The 23,969-nt window shown below is 40.0% G+C and overlaps 2 protein-coding genes and 1 pseudogene across 4 annotated transcripts in view; all 3 read left to right on the forward strand.

Annotated features, from left to right (window-relative positions):
* The first annotated feature begins 427 nt into the window (after positions 1-427).
* LOC145480113 (uncharacterized) lies at positions 428-9,691 on the forward strand (annotated as a pseudogene). The gene is made up of 8 exons (XR_014048509.1): positions 428-1,382; positions 3,918-4,064; positions 4,433-4,455; positions 4,691-4,882; positions 5,930-6,077; positions 6,263-7,063; positions 7,685-9,131; positions 9,418-9,691. The product of XR_014048509.1 is annotated as an uncharacterized LOC145480113 (transcript).
* On the forward strand, positions 2,984-4,036 carry LOC145478846 (uncharacterized). Its single transcript, XM_081457029.1, has 2 exons — positions 2,984-3,055; positions 3,527-4,036. The coding sequence occupies exons 1-2, from the start codon at positions 2,984-2,986 to the stop codon at positions 3,899-3,901; spliced, it is 447 nt and encodes a 148-aa protein (XP_081313155.1). The 3' UTR covers positions 3,902-4,036.
* Positions 9,692-13,833: 4,142 nt separating the features above from the next.
* LOC145478807 (uncharacterized) overlaps positions 13,834-23,969 on the forward strand; it is a 17,773-nt gene continuing 7,637 nt past the window's right edge. Inside the window, exons 1-5 of one of the 2 annotated variants that reach the window (XM_081456981.1) lie at positions 13,834-14,162; positions 15,056-15,112; positions 22,348-22,725; positions 23,379-23,621; positions 23,885-23,969. The exon at positions 23,885-23,969 is cut by the window's right edge and continues 179 nt beyond it. In XM_081456981.1, the coding sequence (XP_081313107.1) occupies positions 13,895-14,162; positions 15,056-15,112; positions 22,348-22,725; positions 23,379-23,621; positions 23,885-23,969 (1,031 nt within the window). In that variant the 5' untranslated portion in view covers positions 13,834-13,894. The remainder of the gene's footprint in view (positions 14,163-15,055; positions 15,113-22,347; positions 22,726-23,378; positions 23,622-23,884) is intronic. The other variant, XM_081456982.1, reaches the window with a different exon arrangement.

Genomic DNA, 23,969 nt, shown 5'->3' on the forward strand with positions numbered 1-23,969 from the left:
TGCAGTGATGGGAACATGCCTCCCTTTGCAAGACCCCCATAATGTAGATGTAGATGATTTTACAGCTATTTGAATGCGAAATTAGGTAACCTGCTTACGATTGGTTTATAAACAATGAAAAACTGGGCGTGTGCCAAAAAGCGTGTACAGGCGCATAAATGATACAGACATGCGCCGAACCGTGAAACCCTCCCTTAAGTACGTTAGATGCTATAATACATGCTTTTTCAACAAACAAGCAAGTTTTCTCTAACAAGCTTTATTTGGCATTCGCAATCCCCACTGGCTATGAGACACCAGAGGCTTTCCACTGTAAATACAGTGGTCTAAAGTTATTTCAAGGCTTGATAACTACTACGAAAGTGCTTAAAATTCCGAATAACTCCTACTCCGGTTCGCCTACTCTTCGCATTGTGATAGACAGAGCAACACACAGTCAAGTCAAGTCGCTTCTGCTATGTGTCATATCGATTTCTCCGTAACTTTCCCTCCCCCGCTGGTGTGTGTTCGTCAATCATTGCCAAGACCTGTCAAGTTTGCAAACTCACGGTGGCCTCGGAAACAGAACCTTTATCATATTCGGCCCTATTGTTTTATAACTTGAAGTTGAGACAAAATTCTAAGAAACCCGACTTTTCTCGGAAACACTTCGCGTGACCAGTGGAGAGAAACGAACATCGAGCTGAGCTGTTGCTTTCAGCCCGCCATGTTGGACTGAAACATTGAGACATTTTAACATGACGCTGATCCGAATGAGTGAAGAGAGGCCTTTTATTCGCAGTTACAATGCCTGAAATCGAGTACAAGAGCCTAATCCTTGAAATAAGTGAGAGACTGGACGAACGGAACATACTCGGTAGTTTATTGTTTATGTGCAGAGGGAAGATTGCGTCTGGTAGCGAAGACAACATCCAGAATGCGCTGTCGTTGTTCAAAGAACTGGAAGATCAGGATAATCATGGAGTTGATCACCTGGAAGAAATGAAAGAGTTGCTAAAAGGTGTCAAGGAATGGTCTCTCAACAGAAAATTTGAAAAGTTCGAGAGAAAAAAAACTAGAATTTAACCGATTACTTCAACAGATCATTCCAGTACTCGACGAGCTCAATGAACTGGAACGACTCATCGCGATGTGCAGAGGAAAGATATCGGAAGAAAGCGAAGACCAAATTCGAGATGTTCGCTCCTTATTTAAAGAACTTGAAAGCAAAAGCAACTTAGGAATTCACCGTTTGGCCATTTTGAAGGAGATTCTGACAGAAACAGAGAATCATGATCTCCTCAAGAAGGTGAAGGAGTTTGAAGAACGAAGAAAGCATGAGGATGAACTCAGAAGGAAAGAGGAAGGTTTTAATAGGACGAAAGGTATTTGTTTGTTTGTTTGTTTGTTTTTTTATCCATAGAAGCAGGCACAGAGACAGACTTTAAGAGCGGGAGAAATTTTGCCGTGTTTATATTGTACTCAAACAGATGCAAGCAAAATGATTCGGTACGCCCTACAACGTGTCTTTGAAAGTTTTGAAGCAAAGTTTGTAAACGTTTTTGAAAAATGTACATCAGGATTTATGTGGCCCCTGGTTAGAAGCAAAAGAAATCACTGGAAAGATCAAATGACATTTCAATTCATTCCTACAACAGCAAACTCGAAGAACTGAACAACATTAATAAACAAATTCTACAAATTCGCGCAGTTATATGTTCGGCCGCTGGATTTCATTAAAAGGAAACTCAAATCGGCTTTTCGGAATGTTGTCTAGCTTGACTATTTTTGTTGGAGCGGGTTTTGTGCCTCTAAATGCTCAAAGCCTATGGCGATCTTTGCTGTGATTCCTGGATTTGAATTTCTTTCTGATCTTGATGAAAATCCACTTCCAAACCACCACGACGGGAACGTGAGCGTCACCAGACAAATGGTTTAATCACTGAGCAAAACAATAGCTAGCTGTGCCCGTGCATTATAAATCTTTGTACATTTCTTTGCCATCCGCTGGTAAAATATGAATTCATTTTTGAATAGGCGTCGTCCTCGGCGTCGCCGTTGTCGTTGCTTAAACTTCCTAATCTTACATCACTCCGCACGAATACATTTTTTTTTCTCGGAATAGGAAATAGAAAGCAAGGCACTCATGTAATCGGAGTTGAACTGAGATTTTCGTGTGTGCTCAAACGCCAGGTCCAAACAGTAATAAGGGGTGACAAAAATGCTATTGGCTTCAGAATTGCAGGTAGCTTATTTATTCCTCTCCCCTCTTCCCTAACTTCTTAATTTGTTTTCAGAGGGCTTAAACTTGAATAATAAAATTAAGGTGTCTGGCAACAATTTGCATTTCTTTTCCAGCAGCTCAGTTTTCAGTTAACCACATATTTTGGGCTCTGAACTCCCTCCGTAGAATAATTTATGTGAACTTTGCAAGAAGTTGCATCTTATCATGGTTTGCATATTTCGATAACAAAAATAGGGGTCACCGAGCTCGTTATTGGGATATAAACCATTAATTAAAGCATTCAGTTTAACAGGTTTAACCTTTGCTATGGTAACCTATTAGGCCACAAAGATTATGACAATTGGTTCATGAAGGGCTAGGCATTTATGTAATATCAACAAAGAAGCATTACAAAATAAACAGTGGATTATTGATCTGTCAAAGTAGAATAAAGTAAAATAAAGTTAAATAAAGTAAAATATAAACCAGCAGACTTCATTTGAAGAAGCCGTTTGGTTTGTTGATAGGAACGAGAGGGTAACATGCTGTGTTTATTTGGCCATCTCCTGTTAGTGCAACTTGTGCTTATTCGTTTTTAGCCGCCGGGTTTCAGCTGGTTACTGTTACCAGTAGATACAGACTGTAATAAGTTTTACTTTAAATTTAATCATTCTTTGCATATGAGGGAGCTTGTTTGAGCTCCCGCTATATGGCAGTAGGGAACCATATTGCACTGTCTCCAAAGCATTCTGACCTTTGTAACACAGTAGGTTTGTGTGCATGACGTTCTGTCTTTTTGTTTCAGCACGAGCAATTGCTGTTGCTTCATACATTGGACATAAGTTGATAGGTGTTAAGCTGTGAGAGTTGTTCTTTGTTGCTTGTAAAATGGCTGTTTGATTTTTGGGCTAGCTATATGATCTGATTTACACTGCAGCTTATTATATTAAATTTGTATGCCGCTTTCTTTCTAAATGTGTGACCTTTCATATATTTACTTGCATTCTGTCAACTGTGTTGGTCATAAATATATGATCTTTCATACATGAAAGATCATTCATTTACATGATCCGAAAGCGTGCTCCCTTTATGAATAATTTCAGTGTGGCTTCCCCTGATGATTACACGGATAAATGGATCACGGCACTCACCTTACCATAACTGTGACTTATTGGGAGACAAGTTTAGGGAAACATTTGCTAATGTGGTGGGCGTTTCCTTTCGAGTTTTCTGATGCTGAAGCTACCGATCTACTTATAGTAGTCGGCCATCCTATCTTGAACTCCATGATTACACGTGGCCTTTCTTTGCTTTTCCTCAGAGCTGGATATCAAGGTAGTATGCAAAGTTGTAGTAGTCTCTCTCGTGGAGCTCATGAGTCGTTGGTCCACGTTTCGCCAGCTAATCACCGCCATAAATACCCACGTTCTTCCTGCTGGAACCCGTCTGGTGAATCTAACTAATGGCTGTGTGTGCCTCACAGTTCAAGCTGAAACTCTATCAGCTCTTACTGCCTTGTGGAATTTATACCAAGATGGGACGTTGGAGAGGAGGCTGTACGACTTCTTTGTGACCGACGAAGTAAAAGAACGAGCAGGTGGAGAGATAGTTGAAGTGAATGTGAGCATCGAGGAAGAAGAATACAACAAAGCTCGTTTAGAGTTGATCAGTGAAGCTCAAGGTAAGTCAATTTTGTAACCTCAAATTAAATCAGCAAAAACGTTTCTTCCGATTGATCGAAAACACCTGTCGACCTGTAAAGTAAAAGAACGTGCAGCTGGAGAAACAGTTGAAGTGAATGTGAGCATCGAGGAAGAAGAATACGATAAAGCCAGTCACGAGTTGATCAGTGAGGTCCAAGGTAAGTCGATTTCGTTAACTTCCCACTAAATCAGCAAGAAATTATGTTCTTTTTTTGGTTAAAATAATCTATGGACCTGTCAACCTGTAGCTAACGGCAGGAGAAGTACAGTGCAAAATTGAGAGACTCTAACGATGAAACCTAAAAACCCAGAAATCTCTCACAGAACTTCCTAACTTGAACTGTGATGGGTTTGATGGTTGTAGCGGTAGCATGAAGGAGACTATGTAGAAGAAAAAACAGATTTACCTCAAAAGTACTTGCTTGACTTGATCAATCGATCAGTTTATCGATCAATTGAAGAAATTGCCAGACATTTTCTGTATCAATTTGGCTATTGAAAAATATCATGTATGTATGTATAATAGTTTTCCAGGGTGTGTGTGTGTGTGTGTGTGTGCGGGGTGGAGGGGGTGGGGCGATCCCTCAAAAATGTCGCTTTTTCTCTCTTGCTTTTAACTGATAGATTTCTTTGTTCCCTAATATTCACCGTTGACGTCAAAGAACGGAGAAACGATAGTTTTCAAAAGAAGACTCCTGGTCTCCTTGTCGCACTGGTTTCTTGGCAGGATTTATATAATCTATACAATCTCTTACCTTTTTTATGTTTTTTTGTTTTGTTTTAGAAACTGCAAGAATTGGTGACGGAGAAAGGCTACGTGGGAAACTCTGATTCAGCTGTATTTTTTCGACCTAAGGGAGAAACGCCAGTGTTAAAGACCATGAACGAGAGAATAGCAGTTCTAGAGAGAAAAATCCAGCAATTGCCTCCTGAGATTCTAGAAGATTGCAGTCCTGAAGAAAAAGCAACTAATGACGTGAAGTTTATATGAAATAATTCATATATGAACTGCGGTTGTAGATGAAAGTGAAGAATGATCATCGCAGTTAATTTTCCAATTTAAGCAATTGGAAAGAAGAAGCCTGAAAAAATCAGGGCTTCAACGGGATTCGAACCCGTGACCTCCGCGATACCTGTGCGATGCTCTACCAACTGAGCTATGAAGCCACATATTGGAAGCGAGGTCAATTAGTTGAGTTCATATCTTCCCGTGAGGAGTGAAATGATGTGAAGTTTATATGAAATAATTCATATATGAACTGCGGTTGTAGATGAAGCCCTGATTTTTTCAGGCTTCTTCTTTCCAATTGCTTAAATTGGAAAATTAACTGCCATGATCATTCTTCACTTTCATCTGCATGCTCCAGAACCCTTTTTTGCAACCCTGTGGGCAGGCTTACGTTTGAGTCACACGGGAAAGGGACAAAGCCTTGGGGGTGAACCAGCGAACGCGTGGCGCCAAAGTCGCTGAGACACTTGCGCGTGTGCTCAAACGCGAGCCTGCTCGTTGGCAGCCCCAGAGTTTTCGACAGCTGTACGAGATTTGTACAGGGATTCAGTGAGTTAAACTGGTCCCCAGTTCGCATAAAATCGCAAATTGACGCTGCGTAAAGATGCAAATGATTTCGCCTGTGACGTAAATTTCATTTATGATTATATAAGTTTGGTCCTTCCATTATCTTTTAAAGGCTCCTTTAAATCTTCAGTTGCCGTCATAAGTTCAGTTGCAACACAATCAGATCCTATAAACACGTTGTAGTTACATTTGTTATATATTTACTGTTGTTGTATTTTTAACCAAAGATAAAAGAGGAGGCCGGGAGAAATTTTTGGATAGTAGCCTGTACAATGGGCGGCTCTCTTATTCCTCTTACTTTCGTCCGAATCCATCCAAAAAAATAAATCACGTATGATGCTTCCATAGAAGAATTTTGATATTTAGTAATTATTATTTTACAAAGCATTCGAAGGTGCAGAGACAGATGAAGGAACTGAGGAGCTGGAAATATCTCAACGGCATTAGGTTAAATCAATGGATCCAGGAAAGCTTGCTTTTGTTCAGAAGTAATTAGAAGATGTCCAAGACGGTCGTAGCATGACGACAGAGGCAAGTGACAGTGGTTTGGCAACACACACTGCAGCATCTGAACTTGGAACCGAAGAGATAAACGGTAAACTTGTAATGTTATTTTATTGTTCACTTACTCAAGTTAAACTCATATTTTAATGTGAAATTTTTCCAATTGTCCCGTTAGTGTTAGAACCATGAATTGAGTAAAAATTGCAATTATGGAAAACTTTGCAAGTTATGGAATAATTAAATTATATTTTAATATGTTGATTATTTTCTTTGCAGTTAGCAGTAAACTCTGCTTGAAAGATCTGAGCGATGATGTCACCCATAAATTGATTCAAAGGCTACAAGCTGATGAGGCTGCGTTGGAAAAATTCTATCAATTTTTTGGGCTCAAAATGGGAGTCCAGTATCCGTTAAAAGGCAGATTCCTATTAAAAGAAATTAAAAAAATGTTTCCCGACACTACAGTCAGCGTGTTGAAAGAGTGTTTTGAGGTCCTGCGGTTGTACGATCTCGTTGAGATTCTGGAAAAAGTGAAACCACGTTCCCTTCGTCCTGCTGTTTCCCCAGAACAAATAGGAAAATTGCGGAGAGCAGATGAGCGGCCCACAAAGTATCACAGTGATGTGGCAGTCTTGGTTGTCAATTATACTGTCGGCCAAGAGGATATCAGGGAAAACGCAGAAAAGATTGAAACATTTTTTCTGAATTCGCGGAACGAAGTAACGATAATATCATTGGCTAGTTCACAAGAGACCCGTGAGTTTCTGAGGGAGCTAAAAGAGAGAAACCGCGGAATAAGATACTACCGTTTGAGAGAGGAAAACCTCGAGAGTGTACTTCAAAGGCAGGCGCATTTAGAGAAGGAATTAGAGGAAGTAATGCAGATGGAGAAAGGGCGTAAACAAAGGCGGAGACCGGAACTGGAACTGAGTGAGGTTAAAGAGGAAGAGCTGTGGCTTAGAGGTGAACTGGAAAACGTTGCAAAAGTGAAAAGGGATATCGAAAAGCTGAAAGAGCTAGAGAAGGAGAATACGAAAGCTATATCAACGGCTATGAACAAATGGATTCACAATCAAGGTTAGTTGACTTCATATACATATATACATGACATACATGTTTATTCAAATTAATCCGAAAAGGGAGTTTTAATATAACTCTCCTAAAAAGAATAAAAGTTACAATTAAAATTACATTAAAAGTTATTGACCGAGCAAAAAAAATCTGTTTGGTAAATTACAATTTTAAAAATTATCCGAGTCTTAATTTAAAGAGTTCGAGGCTTCCCGCTTCAACAATGCTCTTAGGTAAACTGTTCCAATCACCAGTTACTCTAACGAAAAACGAATCTTTAAAACAGTAGATTCTAGTTGATTTAAAGGAAAGTTCATATCAGTTTCATGAGCATGTTTAACGTACGCAGCGAATAAAGATGATTTCCAAGTATGACAAAGCCACTGATTCAAACTGAGTAAAACTTGATATCTGTGCCTCGACGAAAATCAAGTTGTGCTTTCCACAGTCTGTTTCATTATTGTTCAATCTCATTTAAGGTTTGTTATCATTTCTTCTATATTGAACCATTTTTTGCAATCTGTTAGCCGTGGTCAATAGTGATGTATCTATTACTTCCCTATGTTCTTGGTGTTTTTGCTTGACTAAGATGACCTTTGATTTTTTTTTAATTTTTTTTTTCTATAGAGAAATTCACCTGTGTTGCGGTATTTACAATCAGTGAAGACGAGTTGTACACTGGAGCAGTTTTGGAAGAATGTGTTGTTGAGAAGTTGGCATTAATTCCAGATCATGCCAAACTCGTGGTTAGCCCTCGCGCCACATGGAAAAGCAGTGTTGAAGTTCCTGAAACTCTTCATGTAGTGTATCGTGATCGCGGAGTAGTACCAGTCCTCACTCGGATGATTGAGATTTTCAACAAGCGTTGGCAAACATTGGATCTTATTTCCATGATGCAAGAATTAAAAAGATCTGAAGCCACAGCTTATCGGTCAAAGATTTTCAGAGTCAAGGATTTTCAGAGTAGGTTTTATGGGGGTCCTTGCATGTCTATCAAGGGCGATAGTTTGTCTAGCCTTCCGACATTTCAGAAAAAAGAAGAGGAGCATTCCTCTTAAATGACATGTACCGTGTGTTTAGCGCTTGGTTACCGACTGATTCTAAGCTAGCAAGTTCTGCAATTGTTTACAGGTTTAGTCACTGCCAGCGCCCTCTTTCTTATTTTTCGTCAGTAATTTACGCAAACCCTACACGTTTCCACAGTACAGGCTATCAAAGCGTTTTTTAGCTCCCGGTGAACCTTCACTTTACAAAGTTAGTCGTCTAATTTTCAGTAATCTAAATACAGCGGAATTCAGAACGGTTTTCAATTGAGTCTTATTCAGAATTTTTTTTTATTAATTCTGTTTGCCTCACTTCGCCCTGTGATTGGCTTACAAAATTCGTTTTTACTGGACCGGACATGAGAAAGGTCAAAGCCGATTTTGGATATATTAGATTTCCCGCGTTTTCATTGGCGTTACTTGTATTTGATTCTTGCTATCAGTGGTTCATTGCATTGTTTGTGCTGATTGCACTTAGCATCGTTTATTGGATTCGTTTTGTTGTTTGACTCTCAATTGAAAACCGCTCTTAGTATACTGGTTTAGTTGTTATGAGCGGATTACTATATATTTAGTGCTCACTGTCATGTTGTTAGACTCAGTCAAACAAGCTGCATTCTGTGACGTGTACTTTTGCTTTCGTAACACGCACAATGAGTGAATTATAGTTAAGCCTATCCTTTGTGAGAGTCTATGATAAATAAATTAGGTTTTTTCGAACTCCGTGCGCGTTTACTTTGTTAGGCTTGAAAACTTGGAAAAAGAAATCCAGGTCATTTACGGCCATGTTTACCGGTTTGTCACTTGACCGGCTGACTGGACCTCTTATAGTGACATGCCTCGCGGTTAGGTCTTTCCCGTTTTTTGTTGCCGTCCCCGCAAATTTTTAATTTTTCGGTCTTTCCAAGTCAGGGTAGAAGCCAACAATGCCATTGATATGTTCTAGATCATTTTTAGTCTGCTATTTCTTACCTGTCTTACGTTCAGTTAAATCCTCTGAGCACGCGCTTTTCTTAGTGAGGGCCATTCTCGTCCCCAGTGCTACTCGTCTTAAAATGTCGTTGACGAGTAGCTCTGGACGCACCCAAAAATTCGAATTTTTTCATTGGCTGACAAAAAATGAATGCGCAGCAGAAATGAAAATTACAAACCTCTACGCATTCCATTTTACTTCCGGCCCAGATGGCGGCACCTCATTCTCGTCCCCAGTGCTACTCGTCTTAAAATGTCGTTGACGAGTAGCTCCCTCCGTTTCTCCGACCACGTGACCAAAAGAAACGGAGGCTCTGGGGACGAGAATGAGTGAGGGCCTCCCAGGGATTTTGCGAAACAAATGAGCATGATCATTTATTATTTCAAGGGAACCAAGTAAATTGTTTTGATTCATTTGAGGGAGCAAGGGACTCATCTAATATTGATCGGAACTTCGGCTAAAAATTTTGGCGAACAATGTATTTGTTAATGGTAGAAAATGCGAAATTGTCACGGGATTAGGGGAACATATATTCTCCCTGGAAGTCCTCACTTGGAACCCGTTTCATAAAGCAGACAGGCTTTTTTTTATCACTGTGCAAAGTTATAGAAATTATTATTTTTTAGCTAGTTATTTCTCTGAAAACGGAATTTGATAAAGGAGACAAATGATTTAACATTGATAGTTTGCAACCAAGAACTTGAGTGAAATGACAAAGGCGTGGCGGCCATGTTAGAAGACACATAATGCATTCCAACATGGAAAATCAAGAATTGGTGTATCAACTCTTGCAAACTTCGTTTTCTTATTGCCCCATTTTAGATGATACTCTGGAGAATATTCACACTCAGAACATAAAATATGAACACAGATGGATTAAGAGAACTTAGACCGAAGTAAATGCACGACTCTCTCCCAGAGCTGCTGCTCCTCTTTGCTGCTTAACATTCAAGCAGAAACGGCAGAGATCACGCGGGAAATGCTGATTGAGTGATATGTGCACCAGGATTGAATTGCCGTGCGTGTACTTCCGAATTATACCATTCTTCCAAGTTTCGTTAATTCAAATTTAAATGAGCGAGGAATTCTTTTCGAACCCCATTTAAGTGGCCACTCTCGGGGAAATGCGTGGTACGTGGCCACTTAACATAGGGGTTGAGTTGGGTTCGTGAGGAATTGGCACAAAACTTAATTGAAGCGTCAATTAATTCAATTACAAACATGCCTGAAGACTTGTGACCACTGTTGCACATGATAAGACTACCGATCACTCTTTTCCTGATTCACTTGTCAAAAAAATACCATACGCACTCTACACTGAAGTTATTTTTTTTCATCTTTGGGTTAATTGCTTTGTTTACATGGAACCACGCCAAATGATCATAATAAACGTGTGTTTCAATGTTCTTATCAGTCTTGACTTTCAGTTTCGGACTGTTATCAGTCATTACCTTTTCCAAAACAAAGCCAAACTATGTGAGCTTTATATGCGTATAAAATTTTGGGTTGCCAATAAAAAACCCTCATCGGGACGGCCAAACGATGGCCGCGGCGACTCAGTATAGGTGGTTTTTATTTACAGGATTTTACCGACAATAAGTTTGGGACTTTGATATCTGGCCGCCTAATAGGGGGTGACCGCTTAATAGTGTAGGTGGCCGTGGTCGACTGTACATGTATGGGTAGAAGTTCCTGGCCACCCTGCTGTTATACCTCCATTACTGTTGTGAGTTTTTTTTAGCGAGGGGTTAGAGATCGATTTTAATTTTTTGATTTGCATGTGGTGGTTAGGTGGTATTGTACATCAGGCAAAGACTAGGAAAATATGTTTTGAAAACGGCAAGTTGATTTTAACTTTCTAAAGGGAGAGACCTATATAATCTACACTTAAAATCAATCTTCAGCAGTTATACGAGTTTTAAACATGACCGATCAAAGTGGAGAGGATGTTCTCTTGAAGAAAGTTCCCCCTTTATAATGGTTTTCGTCGTAACTCGGTCGATAGACCATCTTGTTAAGCTGGTGTATTTTGGTCGCACCAAAGATCACCAGATGTCTGACCGAAGTGTCGTGTCGGACTTGAAGACGGTGCGAATTCCTTGCTGTTCAAGGAGCAGCGGAGAGACTCCCTGGACATAAGATATTCCCTGGACGTAAGGTGAGACGTTTAAACTCTCCCACGGGATCTCTTCTTGGGTCTGTTTTTGTCTTTGTGCACAAAAAAGGAGGCATATCCGTTGGAAAAAAAAATATAGATGAGAGATTGATTAAAGTTTTTTTGCTTTCAAAATTAAAAAATGCTTCTCTGGCCTGGCTGATCCTGTCACAGTTTGAGCAGGGGTGGATACAGGAAGTTTCAAAGGGGGTGGCTGGTACCTGATACCTTAGGGTTGCAGAATAAATCGGGGAAACACCCCCAAAATGTTGCAATTTGAGAATTAGAACCTTTAAAAACTGTTACGCCAGAAACAATGTATTTTTATCACAATTTAAGTTTATCGGTTTTTAAGGGTGCTCTGGGATGCTTGGCTGGGTATAAAGCTGACCACACGCAATGAGTACCCGGATCTGTGGAATAATGTCAAAGGAGAGAGAGGGAATGTTTCTTTGCTTCTCTAGCAGCATGAATGATGTTTGGTTGTTTCGAACAACTACACGTATATTAGGGGAGAGGGCAGGGGGCTGGGTTGCATGTTACTTAAAAAGAGGTAGATTTGCACGAGTGCATTCAAAGGGGAAGTTAACCATTTACAAAACATTTCCATCGTAAGGAGCGTGTTTTATTGAATGCAAGTCTTATTCGTTCGCAGGCTTCTCTTCTCAGGCATATTCGATTCGATCCATGCATTTAAAAGTCATTTCAGAATGGCAAGAGCCACCGTGAAAGCGTTATGCAGAGAAGAAACTCTAGTGCTATTTTCTTGAACACCTCTTTCGTCGTCGATTTCCCGCGAAACGCGTGCTTGGTATCTGCGTATGTTGTTATGAGAACTCCTTACATCAGTATCTTCTCTATCGATCTTCCCATCGTTCTAGAATTGCAGACGATTCTAGTGGACCCTCCGCATCATCGCGGTTGGTTGCACCTGCCGGGAGCCCACTTGAAACGGTTGAAATGATAGCTGAGATAAAAGAATTACAACAAAAACCAGAGCAAATTCAAGCTTAAACAGACACCTTTTGCGAGACAGAATTTTTACGATGGGAAACACTTGCTCAAAGACAGATTTCACCTACCGTTTAAATATGTGGCACAATCATGATAAAGTAAATTATTTTTGCAAATCATATGCCAGACAGTGGCGAACAGAACACTCCTACAAATTGTCAGGAATTGTCTGCAGGCCTGCAGAAGGAGCCTGGCTGCGAAAATGACCGTGAAAGGCTTGGGATAGTAGATGGAACAAATTTCCATCGGGAAAGTTTACAACGGGGAAAACAGGACTACCTTTTAATAAATTCTTTCTCTTTCGGAAATTTTCCTGCAGTGGAACGAACCAAAAAGTCGTGTTCCATTGACGTTCCAACCGGAATTTCCGGACATTTTGTGTCGATGGGGCGCTTCCACTTAACCAAAAAATTCCGAAACGGGGACAGATGGCACCGAAGTTCCAGAAAATCCGGAAATTGTTGAATTTCCAAAAAGCGAACCATACAACCGAAAATATCGAAAATTCCATAATGAAAATCAAATGGAACGGAAATTTCGCTTCGCTAGTTCTTTTGCCCGCAATCACCACGATCATCCCAGACAAAGATGACGGCGACGTGTATTCGAAAATGGGTTAATATTTTACTTGTAACTTTTCTCTCGATAAATACTTCCCCGTGGGGTACTTGTTTGTTTAGCATAGGTTGTCTATGAAATGTACAGAGACTAGTAATGCGTGCAGAGCCATTGTATCACTCATTAAACCCTTTGTTTTGCGACGTTTTGTGGTTTGCATAAGGTCCCTGCCGTCACAGACGTATCAGTAGGGACTTTAAGATACGCTACGGTGAGGTGCTACTACGGCTACTTTGGCCGTGAGGGACTAGGCTGACAACGGTGTTTTACCCGCCAAACTCAAATGATTAAGATTTTGCTTTACGGCAACGGTATGTGCAGTCTCTACGTGTCTTTACAATAATGCTACTTTCAAGGAAACCAGAGATTGTTCTACTTTCGTAAGAAATAGGCTTGATAAATGACAATGATTTTCTTCTCTTGTATCCGTCTTACATCTCCCAGAACTCAGATTTGCCTTTTAGAACTTGATAGAACCGCCTGTAATTTTAACCACACAACAAAATATAAACTCTGATATAAAAAAGCTCGATTTCAACACGGACAGGTTGTAGTGAAGAGTACGTGAAACCAGGCACTTTCCCGTAGTAGAAAGCAAGGCTACGGCAGGAAAGCCGCACTAGTACGCGCGTCATGACGTCACCGGAAGCGATCTTCACCATCTGCCGCCGTACTACAGCCGTACCACAGCCTAGCCGTACCATATCGTAAAGTCCCTTGCGTTCTGTTCGCTTCTATATTTGCGATTTAAACCTCGAAGTCAACAAAAGTGCGAGTTCTCGCTTTCCACTCTGGTGCAGTCTACCGGAAAGTTTAGTTCCATTCACCCCAGAAAATTTCCGGATTTCAGGGACTGGTAGTTCCAGGTTTTCTGCCTGTTTGCTCGTTCGCGTGACATTTCGTCAAGGACACACTTTTATTGTCACGCAATGTTTCGAACTTCAGTATTCGCCATGTTGGATTTACATGTTGAGTTATGACACTTACTTGACGTGAAGGCCTCCTTTCACTAAGGACAGCTTCCTACAGCCAACATGTCAAAAATTGAGTATAATGATCTTCTTTATGAGATCAGCAAGAAACTTGACGAAAACGAACTTCCAAGACTGATTTTCATGTGCAGAGAAGAGATAGCGGAAAGTAGCGAGGAGAACGTTCGAGACGTGCTCGCGTTATTTAAAGAACTAGAAAAACGGAATCGCCTTGGAATTGATCGGCTGGACACTTTAAAAGAAATATTGAAACAGATGAAGAAGAGGTCGTTGCTTAAGAAAGTGGAGGAGTTCGAGAGAAGAAGAAAAGGTATTCAAATTAATGTGTTTATTACAATCACAGAACGTAAGGTTACGTTCATGTAAATTATCTTAACTAGTGATGCCGGAAGTGAGTCTTAAATATCATTTTTTGGCGGGACTTAACCTAAAACTCTGAAAGAAATTCGAATTTACGGAACTCGAATCTTAAGGTATTGAAGTTTTATTTTGACAAGTACTGTTACTGTAAGTTTAAAGCTCGTTTTCTCAAAACGTGTTATTTTCGCCTTCTAGAAAAGATATCTTGAGAAGGATTCATTCAATTGAACTAAAATTTTCAGGATTTGTTGTTTTGAGTACGTTCTGTGGGATAAGCATAGAACTTTTCCATCCAGTGCATTCTGTCAAAGTTATGTATTGAAACGTATGCTAGATTTTCTGTATCAGATTTAACTGGTCATCATTTCACGTGTTTTTAACTTTTCAAAAATCTCTATGCTTATCCCAGCAAGCTGTTTGTCTTCTTTTGAAAAATGTAAAAATTATTCCTTTTGATCAGTTCTTGTAGGAGTTATCTTTTCTCAAGTAAGCCCTGGCATTCCCCAGCAGGTGGCAGATTTAATCAGCCAGTGTCAGGTTACAATACAGTTATAGGGTACACAAATATCTTTTTCATAATCTTTGCTCCTTGAGCTTTTTAAAAATGTATACTTTGCCATGGTTTGGAGTTAACTCTTGGCCACGAGAAAATGTTTGAAACATGGTGTGTTTTTAGGTTAAGTCCCACCTTAAGCTTCTTTTTAAATGTCCTTTATTAAAGTGGTGGTAAAAGATTAGAACTTGAAGGCTGTTCTAGAGGAGCTTTTATGCTAACCCTTTACAGGATATGTGACATTTAATTAGATGAAAGGGATTATTAATCATTATTGCCATTTATTTCAGCCCAGTCAGTTGGTATAATTTCTTCGTTGAAGCGCATGGCAACATGTATAAAAGGAGGTGAGTCAAAAAGAAAATGTACGACATTGATGACAATGTTTAGTTAAAATCACTAGCGATCTTTTAGATTTGAAGGGTACAATCGCAACACAATGTTGATCTATCTGCAGACTGCAGACCACAGAATGCAGAATTATCAACTTTATATCGTATTCTACAGTATACCCATTTCCATTCCCGAGAGCTAAGAGTAAACAGGCTAACCTGAGCACTATTCAGGCTAACCTGACTGATATTCTGGCAGGCTAACAAGAGCACTATTTTGGCCCAAATGTAGTCCTCAGACCTCTGTAGTCTGCAGTCTGCTTAAGCCTTTTGATTCCCTGAGGAACATAGGACCGCAACAACACTCCTTCAATGCACTCAGTTCTGTGAGGTCTTACTCAGCTGTGTCCATGTCGTTCTGATGGCCTTCACCTCTGCGTCAGTGCTCCTGCGCCAAGTCTGTTTCAGTCTTCCTACTTTTTGCTTTCCTGGTGGATTCCAGTCAAGGGCTTGCTTGGTGACATTTGAAGGGGACTTCCTGAGTGTGTGGCCGATCCACCCCCATTTCCTTTTTCTGATCTCCACTTCAATGGGGCTTTGACCAGTCTTGTCCTAGATGTCGGTGTTGGAAATGACGTCTGGCCATCTGATGTTGATGATGTTTCTGAGGCATCTATTGATAAAGGTCTGCAGCTTGTGGGTGTTTGACTTGGTAGTTCTCCATGTTTCGCAGCCATACAGTAGGACAGACTTGATGCTGGTGTTGAAGATTCTGATCTTGTTGTCGAGGGAGAGGGCTGAAGAGTTCCAAATGGGGCGGAGGGTGTTGAATGCATGTCTGGCCTTGTTGATCCGGCTCTTGGTGTCTTTGTCTGTTCCTCCATCTTTGTTGACGACACTGCCCAGGTAGACAAACTTCTCCACCTCATTCAGGTTTTTGTCGTGGAGCGTGATGGGGTCTTGTTTCTTGTTGTTTATTTGCATCACCTCCGTCTTCTTGGTGTTGATATTGAGGCCCGTCTTCTCAGCTTCTTCGGCGAGGCAAGACAGCCTCTCCTGTGCGTCCTGGTGTCTGTGTGAGAGGAGGCTAATGTCATCAGCGAAGTCCAGGTCCTCCAGCTGTTTGGTGAAAGTCCACTGCATGCCGGTCTTTTTGTCTGATGTTGCCTGCTTCATAATCCAGTCGACTAACAAAAGGAAGATGGTCGGCAACAGTAAGCAGCCTTGACGAACACTGGTCTGTACCTGGAATGTATCCGTCAACTTCCCATCGTGTATGACTTGGCAGCTGGAGTTGTCGTACAGTTGCTGTATGATGGAAATGAATTTGGGGGGGAAGCTGTAATGTTGCATGAGCCTCCAGATGACGCCTCGATCCACTCTGTCAAATGCCTTTTGGAAGTCGATGAATACTGAGTACAGTGGGGTCTGCCATTCCAGGGCCTGCTTGATGATAATTCGCAGGGTGGCGATGTGGTCTGTGCAGGATCTGTCTTGGCGAAAACCTACCTGCTCCTCTCGTAGAGTTTCGTCCAGGGCCTTCTTGAGTCTCTCCAGTCTCTCCAGTCTGCAGTCTGCAGTCTGCAAATGTCAAACACCAAGCTGGAAGAATTGATTCCACATAAAGCTGAATAAGGGGATGTTCTTTTGATCTGTAGACTGTAGCTTCCAGATTTTGTCATATATAGACAACTACTCATGTGGGGGATGGGGAGGGGGGAAACTCCCATATAATAAGGATAGGGGTGCTTGTCATAACTGTTAGGAGTTGAAAAAAAGCAGTTATGGTACTTCTTAGGGTGTTCAGCCTTAAAAGGCCTACAGTGGGAACTTTCACATTACCTTTTAGGATATTTGGCCAAAAAAATAGGACAGGAGGTATTTGACAATCATTTTTGAGTTATTTTTTTGTAAAAAAATATTACCTCTTAGTTGGCATGTCTGGGGTATGTTATGGACGGGTCAATGGATGAGTGAGTGAGTGAGTAGGTGAGTGAGTGAGTAGGTGAGTGAGTGAGAGATGTATGTATGTCACACCAATCAGACTGGATCTACTATGAACAGCCAATCAAATTTCTTGTTGTAAAGGTAAATGGTATGTGAGAAGATTTGATCTGAATACAGTTCAGAATTCTGGTTTGGAGGGGAGTGTGACTGTTACATACCAGTAGTTTGGGTTGTTTTAGGGTGCACTATTTTTAGTCTAATGGTGGCTAGTTATGAACGAGATGAGTCTTGAGTTTTGAAGCAGTTCATGATTTAGTAGTATGCAAATGGCAAGATATTTCTATATTTAGTTACAAAGGGTACCTTGATACTTTTGTTTTTTACAAAGAGTAAATTTAAACAATGCTTCTAGTTGTTAGGACATGTTTTAGAGGAAATGAGACTATTTAGATTTGAAACAGTTCTAACGTTTTAATAATAGTAAGTTCAGTAAACAATTGTTTTGTTCTTGTTGCATGCACATATAACGAGATTTTTCTATTTTTTAGCTACAAAGGGTAATTTGACACTCTTGTTTTCCATAAGGGATTAAATTCAATTAGAGCTAACAGATCGTCACCACTTGTTCCCACAAGATGTTTGAACAAACAAAACAAGATATTGCTATTTTTAGTTCCAAATGGTAACTCAACACCTTTGTTTTTCACATGGGAGTAAATTTAATTAAAGCCGGCAACTTATCGCCTCTTGTTCCCAGGATATTTTAGTCTGAGATCTGTTTTTTTAGGTACAAGAGTACGAAAACTGTTCAAATGTCTTTTTGAAGACTGCATGGCGCCAAGTTAAACTACAAATTAATTAAATCAGTCAGAGAGGTTCTTTCTCTTTCTTGCTATTTTTTGTGGCATAGTGTTGTTGCGTTGTGTAAGAGTTAAACTCCTTTAAAACAAGGAAAGTTCTCTTTACTTGAGTATTTTTAAGCAAAAATTCCTCTTAGGGGTTGGAAGGGCTATGTGGTCAGTCATGCCTGTGTGTACGTCACACCAATCACAGTGTGGGTTGTATCAAACAGAGAATCAAATTGCCAGAAAATATGATGGTATCTACATTAATCTGGAGATGTACCAGGTTACTGCAGTTTGTTCAGTCAAACATTTTACATGTCATCGATTTAGGTTTATGGAGGGAGAATTGCATGTGAAAAGTATTTTGTGTGACTCTCAGCTGCTTACAATGCACATGCTGTCAGCAAAAGGCCCAACACGAAATTGTCATTCGAGCGTTCATTTTGGATGGGCTAGTTTTGCTGTCCGAAGTGAAAATTATAGAAAGTGCACGTCAATATTATTGTTACCATGAAGTTATATCAATCTGTGGTTATTACAAAGAGTTGCAGAAATGGTAAGAAATCTCATCATGGCTTACTTTGTCTCGAAGTTGGTTGGGAATATTTCGTATGGTAGGTGTGGTGTCATACAAGATTTTTGCCATGGTAGTGGCATGTAAGAAAGAGGATCACAGGAAACAATTGTAGGTGATCAGCGAGACATGGATATTGATAGAGCTGCAGATACTATTGTTTATGAGTATGTGTGCGAAGATTTATCAACAAAGATTCGAAGCGTTAGTTAATTGAAATTTAGAGGAAGAGCAGTGTTTCCTAAATGTGAAACAAGTGAAAGATTGTGTGCAAAAGCTAGGGATTTCAAGTTCGTGTTCGATTGATTACAATAATTATTTGGAGGGAACAAGATGCTCTGCAAATGATTTAAAAGGTGTAAGAGCGAGATATTGTATTTCCGTGTGTAGCGGAGGATGCAAAAGGATGACTGAAAGACGTAAGCTTAGATGTTGAGAACCTTCAAGAAATTGTTCGGGGCTGTTCCAAGGTTGTTACAAGTTCAGAAAAAGTAGTATTCAAAAGGAGCACGTCTGTTTCAAGAATTTCATTGGGATATCGGCTAAAAAGGAGAAAAAGAAGAAGAAAAAAGGGCACATAGTACGCTTAATAAGTGTAGGAAAAGAGTCATTCTGAAGAATTGTTGTGGAATATTTAGGGATAACAATCATCAAAGTTTGGACAAGGATATTAAACCCTATAATGACATTGCATGGAATCTGGGACCAGTATACATGAATGAGTTACCTTCATCATAGCTGTCAAGAGTTCACCAAGTGCTGCTACTTCCATGCCTTGCAAGCCTATGTTTAGAAGTAGAAGGTACTCGAAGCAATTTTCAATTATGAGAGTTTCCATTGATGTGTTGTTTTTGAATTGGTTCCTCTTGGGGTTGAAAAAAATTTCAAGCCACACCTACAAAACATGATCTTGGTATCTCTTAGGGGTTCTTGTCAAAATTTCCGACATGCACCCCCATGCTTTGTATATGGCAGTCTCCCTGGGGACGACCATTGCTCTATAAAACTTCAAACTAAGCTGACCTGTGAGACCAGATACTGGAGGAAGACATTGTGGTTTTGAGTCCCTAGGTCCCTTTTAATATCTAAGCTGAGCTGAACATTAATTAAGCGACACCCACAAAACAGGATCTTGGTAGCTCTTTGGGGTTCTTGTCAAAATTTCTGATAAACACCCCCATCCTTTTTGTATGGGAGTCCTCTGAGGGGCAATTATCATTACTCTATAAGCTCTTAACTAAGCCAAACTGAACATGACATTGTGGGTTTGAGTCCCACCAAAGTCCCTTTTAACCCTCGGACATACAAGCTAACTCATACCCCCACCATGATACAAGGGGGGGGGGGGGTGGGTTTGATGGAACCCCTCTTGGGTTTTCCTTTTGTTAAGACACAGGAAACTAACCTTACATTGGTTAGACAGCCCTGAGCTTGTTCTACAAGTAGATACCATTTTTGTTGGGTTAGGGTTCGGGTTAGGTTCATGAATTTCTGCAATTTGATGAAGAAAACTAGAAAAAACTACAGAATTATGTCAAAAAAGTTGATTCTTGACTTAAGGTACATGAAATTTGTGGTTGCCATGGCAATGTCAAAAATGACAGACACACAATTGACATATCAAAATTTCTGCAGAAAATGAATGAACAGGTACTGAAAGTTTCAGCTCCTTAGAGTAAATCGTCTTTTCAAAACTTTGAAGAAACCTTATTGGGGGGGGGGGGGGCATCCACCCCTCCCCCTTCCGAGGGTTAATTTCTAAGCTGAGCTGAACATTAATTAAGTCACTGAACACTAAAAAATTATCTATAATGTTATTTCAAAGTGGAAATCCACACTAGCTTAGAAAGAAGAAGTTAGCTGGAGATAGAAGGAAGAAAAGAGAATGTTACTTTGAATCTTTGGAAGAAGAGAGAAGGAAAAAAAGCATGTGTTTTTAGATTCTTGGGAGGAGGACCCCTTGAAAGTGACTAGTCTCAAATAGGGAGCATACATTTTCTAGAAAGAGGGGTGGGCTAGAGGAATTCAGGGGAGGGTTATTATATTAATTCTCTACCCACCCAAAAAAGGGAGGGTCACCATAAATTTGATACAACAAAGAGGGGGTCACATTTTTTTGCATATTATACATATTCTCAATCGAAACAAAAACTAAGGAGTAAAGGGAGAACTAAAATCGTCAAAATCTATGCTAATTAAGACCGGGTATCCAAACCTCTTTCACGGTTGTGGTGTTCTTTGTTTTAACCTTATGAATTATTAATGAGTTTGAGAAATTCGCCTCTAAAGGGGACATAAATTGTTTGTATGATCTGCAGCATGGAGAGCTCGCTTTGGAGAAGATGCACAGCAAGTGAAGGATATTTTTTTGGTGACTATAGGATAAAGGCTCTTTATATAATGTATAAGATTTAAAATATTCTTGTTAATAGGAAAGGCCTTTATTCTAAAGTCACTAAAAAAGTACGAAATAGGTCAAAGTGTCCACAGTTTAAGTGTCCTCATTTTAACAAGTCTTTACTATATTGCACTGCATAATAACATTGCCATGGATTGAACATGCAAGTCAGTTGAAACTCGACTGCTTTAATTTGTTTACAACCATCAATCATTTAATAAAGGGCTCGTGAATGAAACGATATTAGGAAATAGCCCAAAGAAAATATGCGCGCTGCTTGGTTGAAAATCGTGTTTCTATTTAGATTATGATCTCGATATTTGATAGTTGACTCGGGCTGCGCCCTCGTCAACTATCACGCAATGAAATTGGGAGTGAATAATCTAATTGTTTCAGTATAAATCTACTAGCCGTTTAAAACTTTATCTAAATCCTCTTTACAGACACCTCGAAAACGCGAAGAATCGGCCGTCATTTTGTCAATAAGCATACACTGTTACGCTACTCACTATCTACAACAGAATAGATAGTGGGTAGCGTAGGCAATCAGAGAGCAGCATTCGTGATAGAACGCTAGTTGATTTATACTCGATAGAAACACAGAACTAGCACGAGCTGTTGACGTAATAATGGCGCGAGCAGAGAGAATTTACATTTTGATGATCAAAGTAAACAAACATGTTCTGCGTGTTTCTGTCGCGTTATAGAAACACATGTGGAAGTTTGGGAGAACTCGAAACTTCTATGGAAACACTTGCCTGTCGCCTCGTTCTCCCACAGCATTTCTCGTCCTCCCAAATGTCCACTCGTATTCCTATAGAAACATGGCACATGTTTTCTATTTGTAATAAATGTCAAGTATCTCCGTTAGTAAATGTGAAGTTTATATATTTAAACCTCGAGGGACTTTACTATTATATTATAATCTGTATTACAGGTTATTGTTTTGATTATTTTTGTCCTGATTTTACCCTAGAGTATCAATAGTATCCGTGTTTAGTCTAGCAGTTAAATATAATGAATTTAGACGGACTCGATGTTCCAAATTAATATGCCGTTATTAGACCGGGAACAAATTTGAAATAAAGCGACTTCCTCCTATCTCTATCTCGAGTGACATGACTATAAATTTAGCTTTGAGCGCCCCTTGTGATGTCTTCGATTTGCCTCTCCCTCTTTGTTGGTTCCCAATTTCCCTCTTGTATATAGTGGTGTATAGTCCTTAACCAGGGATAAGGAAATTCATGGTTTATTTTCAGCATTCGGAATAACTACAGTGTTAATTATGTCATTTGTACCTTGTATTTCTTATGGCGCATTAGTTCCTTTGGGATCCGGATCAAGATGAATGATCCAAGATCACCCAGTTCATGGTGCATCAAAGCTAGGAACCTATGAATCTCTTCCCAGAGTGGATTCATTGGTTCCTCTGTTGTACCATCAAGCGCACCCTTAGACTTACCTATAGTGGGAATTGTTTTTGCAGCGATTAAGCTGGTTTGTAATTTACGTACCATCGCTGGAGGTCTTTTGGTGGTTAGCAGTGGTATGGCCCTACGCAAATGCTCCAGTCTCGACGAATTCGTAGAGGCCTTCAACAAAGTTGTTTTGGTTTCATATTCCAAACTGATTGAGATCAGCGAGGGCTCCCTTTGCTTCACAGTGCAAGCAGAGACATCCTCAGCCTTGAAGGAATTATGGGACATGTACAAAAGTGGAACATTGCAGAATCACCTTCAAGAATTCCTAGTCACTGATGAAATCAAACAGCTGGCGAGCGGAGACGAGGTCGAGGTGACAGTGTATATTGATGAGCAGGAGTATAAGGCAGCCTATGTTGATCTAATGCTCCTACAAAAAGAAGGTTAAGTGTTAAAACACTAATAGCTTTCAGCTATCAGCCGCTATCAGTCTAGTTTGAGGGAAAGTAAATGATATGCCTACTGGGAATTTTAATGAAATGTGCATAAATATGTGGAATTGTCAAAAGTATATGCATATTAAGAGTTTGCAGATAGTGGAGAGATGGACGGGGAGAGGGGATACGAGATATGTTCAGGATTGAACGCTAATGAGATTCATATTGCTAATGAGATTCATATTCCTTATGACAAGCATCACAAAGTGTCCTCATTGGTAAAACGTCACCAAAACACACCCAATTCTGTCAAATATGAAGTAATATGAAAATGTCAAGTAACCTTGCAAAATATGAAGTACTAATTAAACAATACTTGCGTTCAATCCTGGACATAAGTGGGGGATACGAGAGGAAATTGCACTCCCTGAATGGCCGAATAGTTCCTTATTCCTATCCGTTACCTACGAGTGTTGTTGATGGAAGCTCATTTATCGGGGCTGTAATCAGGTTTCTTCTGCGACAAGTAATCATTATTCCCATCTGAAAGGTTTTGCTGTGTTGCTAAGATCGATTAACTGCGAAAGTCTGGTAAGCCGTAAACTAGGAAGAATCTAATCGTATTTGATCACTGTTTACATGTATTTAACTCCTTATAGAGTCAGATGTAGCAGTAGAGGAACGACTTGGAGGAAGACGTCGCAGGAACTCGGACTCTTTTCTTTGCCTCAAGCCCAATGAGAATGACGTGACTTTGATGAAAATGAAACACGCAGAAAACAAATGGAATTTGGAAAGGCAGAGAAGGCAATTTCTAGAAGAAGAAAACAAGAAACTAAGAGCGGAGATTGCAGTGGCAGAAAATGTACAGAGGAGATTGTTCTGTCAAGATGGAGAGAGTGGTAAGTGTAAGAATTATTTTCTCTGTTTTATTTGTATGTGGTCTCTGGAGTCTACGTTGCCCCAATTGTCAATTCTGACATTGCTGAAGGCAAGACGTTCCCCTCCAACAAAACTCCGAATCAGTTTTGCCTGTGACATAAAAAATGAGAACTTGGATGATGATAGTTGAACAACACTACAAGAATAAAAACATGGTTGAACTTAACTATCATACACATCAATTACAACATTAAAAGGAACAGGATGCCGTTATCTTTTACAGCTCAAGCAACTGAAGACCTTGAAAGACCCAGAAAAAGACGTCGAAGAAATTCTGATTCTAGTTTGTATTGCAAAGCGAGGGATGA

Source organism: Orbicella franksi, chromosome 2, assembly GCF_964199315.1.
Source record: "Orbicella franksi chromosome 2, jaOrbFran1.1, whole genome shotgun sequence".
Lineage (NCBI taxonomy): Eukaryota > Metazoa > Cnidaria > Anthozoa > Scleractinia > Merulinidae > Orbicella > Orbicella franksi.

Bases quoted from the DNA above. Each gene is read 5' to 3' on its own strand.
- LOC145478846 (XM_081457029.1), top strand. From the start codon at position 2,984: ATGACGTTCTGTCTTTTTGTTTCAGCACGAGCAATTGCTGTTGCTTCA. The intron at 3,056-3,526 runs GTTAAGCTGTGA...TTTTCCTCAGAG, and splicing joins TTGGACATAAGTTGATAGGT to CTGGATATCAAGGTAGTATG.